The 16,725-nt window shown below is 39.1% G+C and overlaps 1 protein-coding gene across 1 annotated transcript in view; it reads right to left on the reverse strand.

The window, feature by feature from the left end:
* Window positions 1-16,429: 16,429 nt before the first annotated feature.
* Window positions 16,430-16,725, reverse strand: part of LOC150089847 (TOG array regulator of axonemal microtubules protein 1-like) — a 221,689-nt gene continuing 221,393 nt past the window's right edge. The window contains exon 14 of the mRNA XM_090390111.1: window positions 16,430-16,652. Coding sequence (XP_090246237.1) covers window positions 16,566-16,652 — 87 coding nt within the window. The 3' untranslated portion in view covers window positions 16,430-16,565. The remainder of the gene's footprint in view (window positions 16,653-16,725) is intronic.

Raw genomic sequence — 16,725 nt, forward strand, 5'->3', positions numbered from 1 at the left:
TAACTCCCAGATCTTTTTCATTCTCCACTACCCTGAGTGTTCTGGGTAGTGGAGAATGAAATTATTCTGGGATTACTGTTACCTATATGCAGTACTTTGCATTTGTCAATTTTAAACTTCATTTGCTACCTCTCAGCCTATGTGCCCAACTTTATTAGATCCTGCTGAAGTTACGTACTGTCATCACTATCGTTAACAAGCCTGCCAACTTTCATATCATCTGCAAACTTGGACATTAGTCCTGAAATATCTTTTCGATATCATTAATAAATAGAGAAAACGATTCGAGTGTTGGCATTCGAGGTGAGCGGACGCGCTTCATCAGGGCTCCTCAGTTAAGTGGATTGGATTACTGTTGATTAGTGCTTTTAAATATTTGATTTATTTAGATATTGTTGGATTATTTTGTTATAGGTTTCCTGTAACAGTTGGATTTAATAATATTATAGATATAATTTTTAAAAGTTAATTTACATTGATATTTAGCTAATTTTATAATGGTAGTTACGAGATCTACCTTAAACACGTCACAGGGTATTGTGACTCACACAGAAATAGCCGATGGCGATTTACGGGTGAGTCATGATTTAATCCGTTGCGGAACCTGTGGAATGTTTTACAAGGTCGACTTGGTGACTAATCATAGCTCAACTGGGGATTCTTTTCTTTGTGATCGATGTAAGGAGTGCACCGATCTTATATTACAATTTGGTGCACTGATGGAACGATTTGAGTCCCTGAAAAAATGGGTGCTTGCCCTCGAGAATAATGCATCTGGGAGCTCGTCAGGGAATCAAGACTCCAGCAATCTACCAAGTGATGCACACCCGATTCAGGCCTCAAAACAGAAAAACCAAGTACAAACTACTCTGGTTAAAAAGGACATTGTTTTATTAGGAGACTCCATTGTCAGGGAAACGGGGAATATTTTTTGTAATAAGGATAGGTGGAGTAGAACCAGGGTATGTCTGTCAGGCGCCTCCGTAGCCAGGTGGGAAGGAGCAGCAGCAGTGTGTAGCACACGTTTCTTGATTAGCATTAGCATTAGCATTAGCATTAGTAGAGGCATATGATGCAAGAAAGCAAGCTTATTCAGCATCAGCCAAAAAAAAAAAAAAACCCCACTCCCATTTCACCCCTCCGTTCTTTCGAAATACCTGTCCAGTTGAGCTTTAAATTTGTTTAGGCTATCAACTTCAACAACAAATGATGGAAGTCGGTTCCACCAACCAACCACCCGCTGCCCAAAGGCAAATTTCCGCACATCTATCCGATATCCGTCCTTCCTCAATTTGAATTTATGCCCTCTAAGGTGATTATTCTGAGCAAGATGAAGAATCCCATTGGCATTGAGCATGCTCAAACCATTCAAAGCCTTATACACCTGTATCAGATCAACTCGCCGATGCCTAGTCTCCAGACTCTGTAATTTGCAAAACTTAAGCCTTTCTTCGTAAGAGCAACCCTTTGTTCCATTTACTAATCTTGTTGCCCTTCTCTGTACCCGTTCCAGCAGCTCTACATCCTTCTTGAAATGAGGCCTCCAGACCTGTATACAGTACTCAAGATGTGGCCTAACCATTGCCTTATACAAGGGAATAATCACCTCCTTATCCCTGCTAGAAAAATTCCTGTATATCATTGACAATACTCCATGAGCTACTCTTGCAGCTCGTCTGCACTGCTCAGAGAACTTCATATCTGCCTGCACAATTACCCCCAGGTCCTTTTCATTCTTCACCACTGTCAGTGTAGTACCGCAGAGTTGATACGTTGCTCTGGGGTTACTGTTTCCCATATGTAGTACTTTACATTTGTCAATGTTAAACTTCATTTGCCACCTCTCAGCCCATCTGTTCAACCTTTCCAGATCCTGTTGCAGAAGCATAGCGTCAGTAGTGTCCTTAACGACCCTGCCAACCTTTGTATCATCTGCAAACTTGGACATTAAACTTGATATACCATCATCAATATCATTCATAAACACCGAAAACAACAACGGACCCAACACTGAACCTTGAGGAACTCCACTAATAACATTAGTCCACGTTGAGCAGTGTCCATTGATTACCACTCTCTGTCTTCTGCCACTCAACCATCCCCTTATCCATAGCAGCAATTTGCCTCCAATGCCACACTGCTCCAATTTGTGCAGCAGTCTTCCATGTGCAACAGTATCAAAAGCCTTTCTAAGATCCAAATATATAATATCAAAGTTATTCCCTGCATCCAGTTCTTTTGTGACTACATCATAGTATCCAATCAAATTGGTCAGGCAAGACCTGCCCTTAACAAAACCATGCTGCGTCTGAGCTATAACTGAATTCTTGTCTAGATGATCCTGCAGTGCTTCTTTAACCAGTGCCTCCATTAATTTACCTGGAACAGAAGTTAAACTAACAAGTCTATAATTACTTGTGTCAGCCTTTGATCCTCCTTTGTGAATTGGGGTTACATTTGCACATCTCCAGTCTATGGGTACCTCCCCTGAGTCCAAAGAAGCTCTCATAATTATGGCTAGGGGTTTGCATACTTCCATTGCTGCCTCCTTTAATATAACTGGATAGATCCCATCCACCCCAGGTGCCTTTTTTATGTTTATCTCTCAACAATCTCTCCTCCACTTTCCTCTCAGTTATTACAAAATCATCCAGCTCACTGCCAATGTTCACTTTACCTACATCATTCTCCTTCCCGAATAACTCCTCATGCGTGAATGTAGATGCAAAATACTCGTTTAGTTTGTTAGCCACCTGAGCAGGATCCTCAACTGTTGAACCATCAATATCCAGTGGACCAATCTGATTCATCCCTTTCCTTCTCGAGTTCAAATATGTAAAGAACTCTTTTCTGTTTTTCTTTGCACCCTTTGCCAAGGATTTTTCGTAGTCTGCCTTTGCCTGCCTAATCTCCTTTGTGACTTGGTTACAGACCAACTTATATCTATCATAGGCTTCCATGTCACCCATTAATTTGTATGTATCCCATGCATTTTTCTTCTCTGCCACATGTCTCATTAGTTCATCTGACAACCATTTAGGCCTAAACCTTGAACAATATTTCTTAGTTGGTATGTAAAGCCTGGTAGCCTCCAAGATTAGTTCCTTGAATGCTTCCCATTTTGAGTTTGCTGTTGGTAACATTATCAATTGGTCCCACTGTATAGAATTTAAATACTGTCTCAGACCATCATAGTCGCCTTTACGAAAACAAAAACCCTTCCCTTTACCTCTGATGGTAGTTACCTCCTTGAGTAAATCCCACTTCAACACACTGTGATCACTGCCACCCAGTGGTTCATTTATCTGCAGATTCATAATGCATGAAGAATCACTACTGATAATCAGATCAAGAGTATTGCTCCCTCTTGTTGCCTCACGAACATGCTGATGTAGAAAACAATCATCCAATAAATCCACAAAAGCCTTGCTAGTGTGCGAGTGACCAACCCACAAATTCCAGTCAATATCTGGGAAATTAAAATCCCCCATTATAAGACTCTCTGATTTACTGGCCCACTCTATTTCCCTGTACAATATCTTATTATACTCATCAGAGTCATTAGGCCTATAGCACACTCCTACTCTCAATTTTGATTTTCCTATGCTTATGTCACACCAAACTGACTCGACACTGCCCTCTCCATCGATGTCGACTGGCTTCACTTCCTTGGACTTTATGTGTTTTTTAATTAATAGCATAACCCCTCCTCCCCTCCTGTCCTGTCTATCCTTCCTATACACATTGTATTCCCCAAATTCCAGTTCCGCATTACTTATATCTGTGTGACACCACGTCTCTGATATCCCAACAATATCTGCCTTTGATGTTTTGAGCAATACCTCAAATTCATCAAATTTATTTACAAACTCCTAGCATTGGTGTACACGCAGGTATATATGCACCTGTTTCTATTCTTAGCTACCCTAACACAACCCATGTGTTTACTTGTACCGCAATGACTACCAGCAGTCTCTGAAATATCCTGCATCTTGTTTTTCAGGCTTCTGCTCATTTCAATAGAAGCAGTGCAAGAATCACTTCCACCTCTGCCAGTGGCTACTGTTAATCTATTAGTCCTTGTATCCCCCCCCCAACTAGCAGTTTTGCGACCCACCTAACACTGCCTCGATAGCATCAGCAAAAATTCTTGCACCCTTTCTATTTAAGTGTATCCCATCCCTGTAGAAGCAATCTCTCCTGTTAACAAGTACAGTCCAGGCTGAAAAAAATTCTACCCCTTGAGCCTTGCACAATCCCTCCAGGGCCGAATTGATCGACAAGGCTCTCATCATATACTTCCTCCTATCGTGTCTGGGCAGAATTGCAGACACTTTCAATTTCAACCCTAATTCACGGCTTTTTTTCAACAGTGACCTGTACTTGCTAAGTAATTCCGCCGGTCTCCTACTCTTAGACCGGGGTTCGAGCCCGTCACCACCAAATTCGGGGATGCGGAAAGGTCAGGGAATGACCACCGCACCGGAGCAATATGGCCTTAGTTGCTAATGCTCCTAAAAACCAAATAACGACATGTCAGCCGGGAGCAACTATTAATGATGTCACCAACAGATTGTCAGATTTTAAAGGGGGGTAAAGAGAATATTATTATTCATGTGGGGACTAATGACATTAAACGTACACGATCTGACGATTTGTTGGAAAAATACAGGACCATGCTGAGGAAATGCCGCGAGCTAGGCCACAATGTCTATGTGTCTGCAATTCTGCCCATACACGATAGGAGGGATTATATGTTAAAAGCCCTGTGGATTAACTCAAGACTTGAAGGACTCTGCAAGGCTTTAGGGGGGAAATTTCTATCAGTATGGCCCACACTTGTAAGTAGAAGGAATTTGTTTTGTAGAGACGGGATACACTTTAACAAAGGTGGTGCAAACGTTTTTGCCAATATCATTGAGGATACCTTAAAGGTTCAGGGAAACTGCTAGTTAGGGAGGGGATGTGGGTAATACTGACACGCATTTATCTGATGATATTGGTCAAAGTAACTCTTGCACCTACCTCAAGAGTTCTTATCTGTTACCCCAACTGGACATATTATCTAGATGTTCTGGGGCAGAAACGTTTCAAGTGAGCAGGTAGCTAATGCCAGGGAAGAGAGCTTAAAAAACTTCAAGGGTTGTGTTAGGGTGGTTAAATATACAAGAACAGTAAGTCTTAATTGTTTATATAGTAATGTTAGAAGTGTCGTCAATAAAATGAGCGAATTCGAACTGCTGGTTAAAACAAGTAACGCGGACATAATAGGGCTTACAGAGACGTGGTGCCACCCGGAAATTGGGGATGATGAGTTTAAGTACGGCTTGTATAATGTATTTAAAAAGGATAGGGTAGATAGAAGGGGTGGTGGGTAATGCTTCTTATCAGAAGCAGCCTGAGTGTGACAATAGCTTTCCCGGATTCAGACGTTTCACATGCTAGTATAGAATCTGTATGGTGTGAGATAGTTGGAAACAAAGGTATAATGCGAGTAGGAGTAATCTACAAACCAGTTGATTGTGAAGATTATGACAAAAGCCTCTATATGCAAATGGAATGGACAAGTAAGCGTCAATGTATTATTATGGGTAATTTAAATTTGCCTCTAATTGATTGGAGTAAATGGGAAGGAAACTCGACATGGGGAACAAAATTTTTAAATCAACTAGATGACTGTTATTTGTATCAACATGTCAGGGAAAGTACTAGAGAAAAGAATATCGTAGACCTCATCACCCATGAATCAGATGACATAAGAGGGCTGACAGTAGAGGAACCAGTAGCAGGAAATGATCACGGAGTTCTACGGTGGATGATGATGAGAGAGGTAGCAGCAGTAAAAGGCAAAGGAGTGGGTTTTAATTTCAGGAAAGGTAGATATCGCGCAGAGAATGAATACATTTGAACTGCGGTATGCTTTTAAAACATTAATCACAGATGCCTTGAATGCATATTTACCATTAAAAAAATACTCCATGAGGGTACCAAGTTGGATGAATAGTGAAGTTGCCACATTACTTGAGCAGAAAAAGGTAACATGGAGAGGTTACAGAGCAATAAAAAGTACTGAAGCCTATAACAGCTACAAGATGATCTGTAATAGAGCGACAGAAAAGGTTCGACAGCATAGTTCACATATATAAATGCCAAGAAGAGCAGCACAAACCAGATCGCCCTTTACGTAAAGGAAAGGAGATAGTATTAAATACACCAGCTGACGTTGCAGATGAACTCAAGTTATTTTGCATCGATATTTACAAATGAAAAACCTTTTGTGGCAATGGGAAATTGTGGGAGCGAACTTAAAAATATGTAATTAATGATATTGAAATTTCACAAGATTATTTAATGAAAAAACTTTCGAGCCTACAGGCCAGTAAGGCTCCTGGAGTTGATGGAATATACCCTATAATCTTAAGGGAGGCGGCAAGCGAGTGCATTGAACCATCGAGGCTAATTATTAGCAGTAGCATTAGGATTAGCATTAGTAGAGGCATTTGATGCAAGAAAGCAAGCTTATGCAGCATCAGCAAAAAAAAAAAAAAAAAAAAAAAAAGAAACCACTTCCACTTCACCCCTCTGTTCGTTCAAAATACCTGTCCAGCTGATCCTTAAACTTATTTAGGCTATCAACTTCCACGACAAGGGATGGAAGTCTGTTCCACCAAACAACCACCCGCTGGCTAAAGGCAAATTTCCGCACGTCTCTCCTACATCTGTCTTTCCTCAATTTGAATTTATGCCCTCTCAGGTGATTATTCTGAGCGAGAGGAAGAATCCCATCAGCATTGAGCATGCTCAAACCATTCAAGGCTTTATACACCTAGCTGGTGCCCAGACACTGTAATTTGCAAATCTTAAGCCTTTCTTCGTAAGAGCACCCCTTTGTTCCATTCACTAATCTTGTTGCCCTTCTCTGTACTCGTTCCAGCAGCGCTACATCCTTCTTGAAATGACGCCTCCAGACCTGTATACAGTACTCTAGGTGTGGCCTGACCATTGCCTTTTACAAAGGAATAATCACCTCCTTATCCCTGCTAGAAAAATTCCTATATATCATTGACAATACACCATGAACTACTCATGCAGCCCGTCTGCACTGCTCAGAGAACTTCATATCTGCCTGCACAACCACCCCCAAGTCCCTTTCATTCTCTACCACTGTCAGTGTAGTATCACAGAGTTGATACGTTGCTCTGGGGTTGCTGTTTCCCATGTGTAGTACTTTACATTTGTCAATGTTAAGCTTCATTTGCCACCTCTCAGCCCATCTGCTCAACCTTTCCAGATCCTCTTGCAGCAGCATAGTGTCAGTAGTGTCCTTGAGAACCCTGCCAACCTTTGTATCGTCTGCAAACTTCGACATTAAGCGTGATATATAACATCAATATCATTTATGAATACAGAAAACAATAATGGACCCAACACTGAGCCCTGAGGGACTCCACTAATAACATTAGTCCACGAAGAGCAGTGTCCATTGATTACCACTCTCTGTCTTCTCCCTTTCAACCACCCCTTTATCCATAGCATTTGCCTCCAATGCCACACTGCTCCCATTTGTGCAGCAGTCTTCCATGTGCAACAGTATCAAAAACCTTTCTAAGATCCAAGTATATAATATCAAAGTTATTCCCTGCATCCAGTTCTTTTGTGACTGCATCATAGTATCCAATCAAATTGGTCAGGCAAGACTTCCCCTTAACAAAACCATGCTGTGTCTGAGCTATAACTGAAGTCTTGTCTAGATGATCCTGCAGTCCTTTAACCAGTGCCTCCATTAATTTTCCTGGAATTGAAATTAAACTCACAGGTCTATAATTACTTGTGTCAGCCTTTGATCCTCCTTTGTGAATTGGGGTCACATTTGCACATCTCCAGTCTGTGGGTACCTCCCCTGAGCCCAAGGAAGCTCTCATAATTATGGCTAAGGGTTTGCTTACTTCCTCTGCTGCCTCCTTTAATATAACTGGATAGATCCCATCCACCCTGGGTGCCTTTCTTGTGTTTATCTTCAACAATTTCTCCTCTACTTTACTCTCAGTTATTACAAGATTCTCTAGCTTACTGCTAGAGTTGAATACACCTCTGGCTTTCCCCTCGCTAAATAACTCCTCATGTGTGAATGTCGATGCAAAATATTCATTTAGTTTATTAGCTACCTGAGCAGGATCATCAACAGTTGACCCATCGATATCAACTGGTCCAATCTGATTCATCCCCTTCCTTCTAGAGTTTACATAAGTAAAGAACTCTTTGCTGTTTTTCATTTCATCCCTTGCCAAAGATTTCTCGTAATCTGCCTTCGCCTGCCTAACCTCCTTTGTAACTTGGATATAGATCAACTTGTATCTATCATAGGCTTCTGTGTCATGTGTTAATTTGTATGTATCCCATGCATGTTTCTTCTCTGCCATATGCCTCATCAGTTCATCTGACATCCATTTAGGACTAAACCTTGAACAATATTTCTTGGTTGGTGTGTAAAGCTTAGTAGCTTCCAAGATAAGTTCTTTGAATGCTTCCCATTTTGCATTTGCTGCTGGTAACATCATCAGTTGATCCCACTGAATAGAATTTAAATACTGTCTCAGTCCATCGTAGTCGCCTTTATGAAAGCAATAACCCTTCCCTTTACCCCTAATGGTAGTTACCTCTTTGAGTAAATCCCACTTCAGCACAATGTGATCACTGCCATCTACTGGTTCATTTATCTGCAGATTCTTTATGCATGAAGAATCACTGCTGATAATCAAATCAAGAGTATTCCTCCCTCTAGTTGCCTCCTGAACATGCTGATGTAGAAAACAATCATCCAATAAATCCACAAAAGCCTTACTAGTGTGTGAGTGACCAGCCCCCAAATTCCAGTCAATATCTGGGAAATTAAAATCTCCCATTATAAGACTCTCTGATTTACTGACCCATTCTATTTCCCTGTACAGTTTCTTATTATACTCATCAGAGCCATTAGGCCTATAGCACACTCCTACTCTCAATTTTGATCTCCCAATGCCTATGTCACACCAAACTGACTCGACACTGCACTGTCCAGCGATGTCGACTGGCTTCACTTCCTTGGATTTTATGTATTTCTTAACTAATAGCATAACCCCTCCTCCCTTCCTATCCAGTCTATCCTTTCTGTAGACGTTGTACTCCCCAAATTCCATTTCTGCATTCCTTATATCTGTGTGACACCACGTCTCTGATATCCCAACAATATCTGCCTTTGATGTTTTGAGCAATACCTCAAATTCATCAAATTTATTTACTAAACTCCTAGCATTGGTGTACCCGCAAGTATACATGCACCTGTTTCTATTCTTAGCTACCCTAACACAACCCATGTGTTTACTTGTACCGCAATGACTCCCAGCAGTCTCTGAAATATCCTGTATCTTGTTTTTCAGGCTTCTGCTGATTCCAATAGAAGCAGTGCAAGAATCTCTTTCACCTCTGCCAGTGGCTACTGTTAATCTATTCGTCTTTGTCTCCCCCCAAGCTAGCAGTTTTCCGACCCACCTAACACTGCCTCGATAGCATCAGCAAATATTCTTGCACCCTTTCTATTTAAGTGTATCCCATCCCTGTAGAAGCAATCTCTCCTGTTAACAAGTTCAGTCCAGGCTGAAAAAAATTCTACCCCTTGAGCTTTGCACAAGCTTTCCAGGGCCGAATTGATCTACAAGGCTCTCATCATATACTCCCTCCTATCGTGTCTGGGCAGAATTGCAGACACTTTCAAATTCAACCCTATTTCACGGCTTTTTTTCAACAGTGACCTGTACTTGTTAAGCAATTCTGCCATGTTTATGCGAGCATCACTAGACTCTGGGGAGATTCCCTTGGATTGGAAAAGTGCAAATGTATCTCCCATATGGGAGATACATTTGCACTTTTCCAATCCAAAGGGAATCTCCCCAGAGTCTAGTGCATTGCTCGCATAAATCATGGCGGCAATGATAAATGGTGTAATTCAGGATCATTTCGATCGAATTGAAATTCTCATGGATACTCAGCATGGTTTTGTAAAGGGAAAATCATGTTATAACAAATCTGGTTCGCTATTTTGAAAGGGTCACTGACGAGCTGGATTTAGGGAATAATTTCAACATTGTTTATTTAGATTTCAGCAAAGCTTTTGACTCAGTCCCACATTGAGTGGTTGCTTTATAAGCTGGAACAGGTTGGAATCACTGGGAAAATCCTTAGATGGATATCAGGATGGTTTCAGGACAGGAGGCAGAGGGTTATGATAAATGGCTATTCCTCAGATTGGGTTGATGTAAGAAGTGGGCTTCCCCAAGGATCAGTATTAGGACCACTGTTGTTTTTAATTTTCATAAACGACATCAATGAAGGGATAGAGGGCGTGATGTCTAAATTTGCAGACGATGTTAAAATTGGTAGAGTAGTTAATGATCACTGTTAAGCTGAGCTCTTCTTCAGAGAGACCTAGAGAGTCTTCAGGGATGGTCAGAAAAATGGCAGCTATGCTTTAATCCAACAAAGTGTAAGGTATTACACCTGGGAAACAGTAATCCCAAAATAACTTATTCACTTGGGGGAGTTCAACTAAACCCAGTACTGGAGGAAAAGGACTTTGGTGTTACGATACAGTCAGACATGAAATTCTCTGAGCATTGTAAACAGGTTGCAAGAAAGTCCATGGTGTCCTATCGATGATCTATCGAACTTTTGCAAGTAGAGATAGGGATGTGATAATCCCATTATATAAGGCTTTTATTAGACCACACTTGGAATACTGTGTTCGACCGCACCTAAAGAAAGACATCGAACTTCTTGAAAGGGTGCAAAGACGGGTAACTCGCCTGGTGAGATCGGCAAAAGGGCGTCCTTATGAAGAAAGACTTCGAATATGTGGGTTGCAGAGTTTGGAAACTAGACACCTTAGAGGAGATTTGATTGAGCTGTTTAAGGCTCTGAGAGGCTTCAGTAAAATGAATGGGGACGAAATTTTCAAGATTATAAATGATGCTAGAACTAGGGGACATAAATTAAAGTTACGGGGGAAATGTTTAGATTTTACTGCAGGAAGTTTTATTTTTACCAGCGAGCTATAAATTACTGGAATAAGTTGCCTATATGGGTGGTAGAGGCTGACAGTTTTGGGGAAATTCAAAGGTCATCTGGATAGTACCTTCGGGTCAGGGAAGCACATAGGATAGGTTTAATTTCCTTTTCTTTTATTAATTATTATTTATTTTATATTTTTTTTTATCAGTTTTATTCGGGTTTTTTTTTTTTTTTTTTGGCTGGTGCAGCATAAGCCATAGGCTTTCTTGCACTATGCGGCCATTACTAATACAAATACTAAAACAAGAATGGACCCAACACCAAACCCTGGTGTTGGGTCCATTCTTGTTTTCACTGGGGGTTTACACTCATAAAATTAGTCCACGAAGAGCAGTGTCCATTGATTACCACTCTCTGTCTTCTCCCACTTAGCCATCCCTTTATGCATAGCACCAACTTGCCCTTAATGCCATACTGCTCCAATTTGTACAGTAGTTATCCATGTGGAACAGTATCAAAAGTGAAATCCAAGGATATGTTATCAAAATTGTTTTTTGCATCGGTTTCTTTGTGACCACATTGTAGTATCCAATCAAAATGGTCAGACAAGACTTGTTTGTTTTTGTTTTTGGTTTTTAGGAGCATTAGCAACTAAGGCCATGTTACTCCGGGAATATGCGGTGGTCATTCCTTGACCTTTCCGCATCCTCCGTATTTGGTGGTGACGGGCTCGAACCCTGGTCTAATCAAGAAGCGTGTGCAATGCACTGCTGCTCCTTCCCACCTGGCTACGGAGGCGCCCACACGACTTCTTACCAAACCCATGCTGTGTCTGAGGTATAACTGTAGTCTTATCTAGATGATCCTGCAATGCTTCCTTAACCAGTGACTATTTTTTTTTTATTATTTATCCCGAAACAGAAGTTAAACTAACAGGTCTGTAATTATTCATGTCACCTTTTGATTCCACTTTTTGAATTGGGGTTAAATTTGCACATCTCCAGTCCATGGGGATCTCCCTGAATCCAGAGATGCTCTCATAATAATTGCTAAGGGTCTGCTTACTTCCTTTGCTGCCTCTTTTAATATAACTGAATAGATCCCTCCTACCCCAGGCCTTTCTTATGTTTAACTAACAATTTCTTCTACAATTTGCTCTCAGTTATAACAAAATCCTTTAGCTCCCTGTTAGAGTTTGATAGACATCTGCTATTCCTCTCCTTAGATAACTCCTTATGTGTGACTGTTGATGCAAAATGCTCATACAGTTTGTCAGCTACCTGAGCAGGATCATCAACAGTTGAACCATCGATATCAAGTGGACCAATCTGATTCATCCCCTTCCTTCTAGAGTTTACATAAGTAAAGAACTCTGCTGTTTTTCTTTGCATCCTTTGCCAAAGATTTCTCATAATCTGCCTTCGCCTGCCTAACCTCCTTTGTAACTTGGATACAGATCAACTTATATCTATCATAGGCTTCTGTGTCACATGTTAATTTATATGTATCCCATGCATTTTTCTTCTCTGCCATATGTCTCATTAGTTCATCTGACATCCATTTAGGCCTAAACCTTGAACAATATTTCTTAGTTGGTATGTAAAGCCTAGTAGTTTCCAAGATAAGTTCTTTGAATGCTTCCCATTTTGAATATGCTATTGGTATCATCATCAGTTGGTCCCACTGTATAGAATTTAAATAGTCTCAGACCAGCGTAGTCACCGTTTCGAAAGCAAAAACCCTTCCCTTTACCCCTGATAGTAGTTACCTCTTTGTGTAAACCCCACTTCAACACGCTGTGATCGCTGCCACCTAGTGGTTCCTTTATCTGCAGATTCTTAATACATGAAGAATCACTACTGATAATCAGATCAAGAGTATTACTCCCTCTAGTTGCCTCCCAAACATGCTGATTTAGAAAACAATCATCCAATAAATCCACAAAAGCCTTGCTAGTGTGTAAGTGACCAACTCACAAATTCCAGTCAATATCTGGGAAATTAAAATCCCCCATTATAAGACTCTCTGATTCACTGGCCAATTCTATTTCCCTGTACAGTTTCTTATTATACTCATCAGTCATTAGGCCTATAGCACACTCCTACTCTCAGTTTTGATCTCCCAATGCTTATGTCACACCAAACTGACTTGACACTGCACTGTCCAGCGATGTCGACTGGCTTCACTTCCTTGGATTTTATGTGTTTCTTAACTAATAGGATAACCCCCTCCTCTCTTCCTATCCTTTCTGTACACATTGTACTCCCCAAATTCCAGTTCTATGTTCCTTATATCTGGGTTTTCCTTATATCACTTACACCTCTGAATGTGGCTGTGGTTAATCTATTTGTCTGTGTATTATTCCCCAAAGCTAGTAGTTTTCCAAGCAATCTAACATTGCGTCAAAAGCATCAGCAAATATTCTTGCACTTCTATTTAAGTGTATCCCATTCCATATAAAAACAGTTTTTCTTGTTAACAAGCACAGACCATACTGCAAAAAAATTCTACCCCACTACCCTTGCACAACCTCTCCAAGATTGAATTGATTGATAAGGTTCTCCTCATCCCTATTATATGTGTGAACAGAATTGCAGGCACTTTCAAATGTAATGCAACTTTTTCTCAACATTGTCCTCTACTTGTTAGGGAAGTCCTCATATCATCTACTTAACATTAGTGTCACCATATACACATCTCCTTTTTCCCCTGAGAGATATACCCTGGTCCTATTCCACCTATCGTTTTTTGCACAATATATTTCACATTTCTTTGACAATAGGGTTACTGCAACAACTATCTCCCGTGGGACCAGATTATCCCTTGGGGATTGCGACTGTGTTGTCTGAAGCACAAGTGTAAGCTCTAGCATTGAGATATCACCCCGTATTCTAATTCTTCCAAGGGCATCTTCACCCTATTCTTCAAGCTCTCTCCTAAATGCCCATCAAAATGCCAAGTTCACACTTAATTTCCTCACACTCTTTGCACCAAACACACAAAGACATTCCCCTTGATTGTATCACCTCCCACTCTAGATTGTCTGCAAACATCAAACAAGTAGCACATTTTGCAAGACTGATTTATAAAACTGTCCCTTTCTGTTCTACCACTGATTTATAAAACTGTCCCTTTCTGTTCTACCACAAGCCACAGTACTCCCACTACTTCGAACTCTGCTTTGCTGCTCTGATCATATATCATTTTTATTTATACCAAGGCTAAACTTTTCAATCTGGTAGAATGACATTAACAAGTTCTAAGTAGACTACATTATATTTAAAAAAATTATCATCAATTGGCATTTCACATTAAAGTGACTCTCAACCATTACCGGGAAAAAGTAGCCCTGAGTAATAACTAGCCCAAAGTCTCAGAATTTCTGTGTACTTTACTGTATCAAAAAATAAGCACTGTTATAAATTTAATGTTCTATATATAAAGCAAATATATATTTTCACAATCATAAAGATAGCTTTAAAAATTTCTAGATACCAACTACTCTGAATAAGCAAGTTTTTACTTCTGGTCACAAAAAAATAGTATTGTTCACGAGAATGAATTGTTCCCAGATAAGGAAACCATCAGAAGAAATATCAATGTAGAAATTCTGAATGTTCAGGAGTTGCAGGAATTACCATGACAATAAAATATAACATTACCAGAAACGTTATTCTCCAGTAATATTTTACAAAAAGAGTGTAATTAATTATGTAATAAAATTTATGAGTAATTTATGAGAATACATTAATAAAATGTAGTGATCAGTATATTAATGAGCACAGCAGAAAATACTGAACTTCATATCTTTATTACAGTCCATATAAATTTGCAAAACTCAACATCCATAGCAGCACACATTAAAAACAGCATAGATTTAACAAAATACTTGCCAGTTATAAATAAATACTTCAGTTTTTGCAAGTCTCAGGATTAGTATAGAACAGAATGATCAGTTTTTGTTATTACACATCAGAGTAACAGAATTATTTATTTTTTGTTGCACATTTAGATTCAACAATTTAAATTCAGAAAAACAACATCTTTCATATCTCTGTTGTTTCAAGAGATTTACTCACAATTCTCTGTAAACTTACCACTTCTTACATTTCCATATGTAATCAAACAGCAACAATGCATGATCTAAGTAATATCTGTATACAATGGTCCCTTGGTTACAGATGTTTTTGATTAGATAGTTTGGTTTACAATATGCCTCTCAATAGATCCATGCATTTGATTAATGATAAAGTTTCAATTAATGATAACAATACAATAACACTAGGGCTTCTATTTTTCATCAAGAAAAGTGCTCACAAGTCATGCCATGGGGATCATCATTTTTGGCCAATCATAGTGATCTAAAGTCACGAAGTTGCATTTATCAGAATTTGGCATCCATCTCTCTCTCTCTCTCTCTCTCTTTGCGTCTTTTCAGTGCAAATATCTCTCTTTCTTACTGATTTTTGCAAATTTATCGTGATTTTTACTAAATTAAATCAATATCCATGGCAGCAAAAATAAAAGAAAAGAAAAGAGAAATTATTTCAGCATGCAAAAACAGTATTAATTATGCAACAATCGCTATGCAAAAAGATCATACAGTGATCTTTTCGGCTAAAGGCAACAATTTTTTGCAATTCATTGTATTAATTATATATGCATTTAACAATGATGTTAGCATAAGATAATGTACAGTACTGTATTATAAAGTACAGTTTTTCTATGAAAAAAGTTCAACTTTTGATGGTCATAGAACAGATTAAGCTTTTAACACATTTCATATAGCTGATTAACAATAATTTTGAGTATTTTCGTGGAACCAATTACAATCGTTAATCGAGGGACCACTCTATATCACTGCAGTTAATGAACTCCGGTTATTTTAAACAAAAGTTTCTTTGTGTGTGTGTGTGTGTGTGTGTGTGTGTGTGTGTGTGTGTGTGTGTGTGTTAACTGCATTACATAAACAAATATTTTACACAGAATAGTATATAGTATAAACATCCATATTCTAATCATCACCAAATACATAAAAAATATAACAACCTGCATTTAAAATTTGACTAGATATTCATAAATATCATAAGGCAACATTCTGTGTTTACATCATTTGAGATAAAATTTTTTCTTTGGTGGTTTGCAGTTTCTTAGAAACTGCTTATAAAAAGGTAATTATGAAAACACAATAAAATTATAAATCTGACAACATATTTAAAAGTCTATTAAAATATTTAATTTTTAACTACATAACGCAATGATCCATGATTGACAGCTGCTATTTCTTTCTCTGCCACTCAGGACAATATACAAACAACACTATAATATAAAAACTTTTTTTTTAGTCAAATAAATAATTTTTCCCAATAACAGGCATTAATGCATCTAACTGAATATGTAGATTTTTTTTTTTTGTATCAGATCTGAGGAAGAAAACAGCACAAGTCATGCATGGGGGATAGAAAGGGGGGGAGAGAGAAAGAAAGGAAGGGAATGAGGAAGGAAAGGAATAATGGCAGGAACTACATAGCTCTCCCAGTACGCCTTTGATATATATCTGTCTTTTGACCTTTAGCTGATAATCCATCTTTAGGCATATCTCCAACACCCTAAAAGAACAAAAGTAAATAAAATTAACACTTATGGACATAAAAATTTTAAGCCAACAATCAATGAGTTAAC

Source organism: Mastigoproctus giganteus, chromosome 2 (assembly GCF_048544385.1).
Source record: "Mastigoproctus giganteus isolate SK-2022 chromosome 2, ASM4854438v1, whole genome shotgun sequence".
NCBI lineage: Eukaryota > Metazoa > Arthropoda > Arachnida > Uropygi > Thelyphonidae > Mastigoproctus > Mastigoproctus giganteus.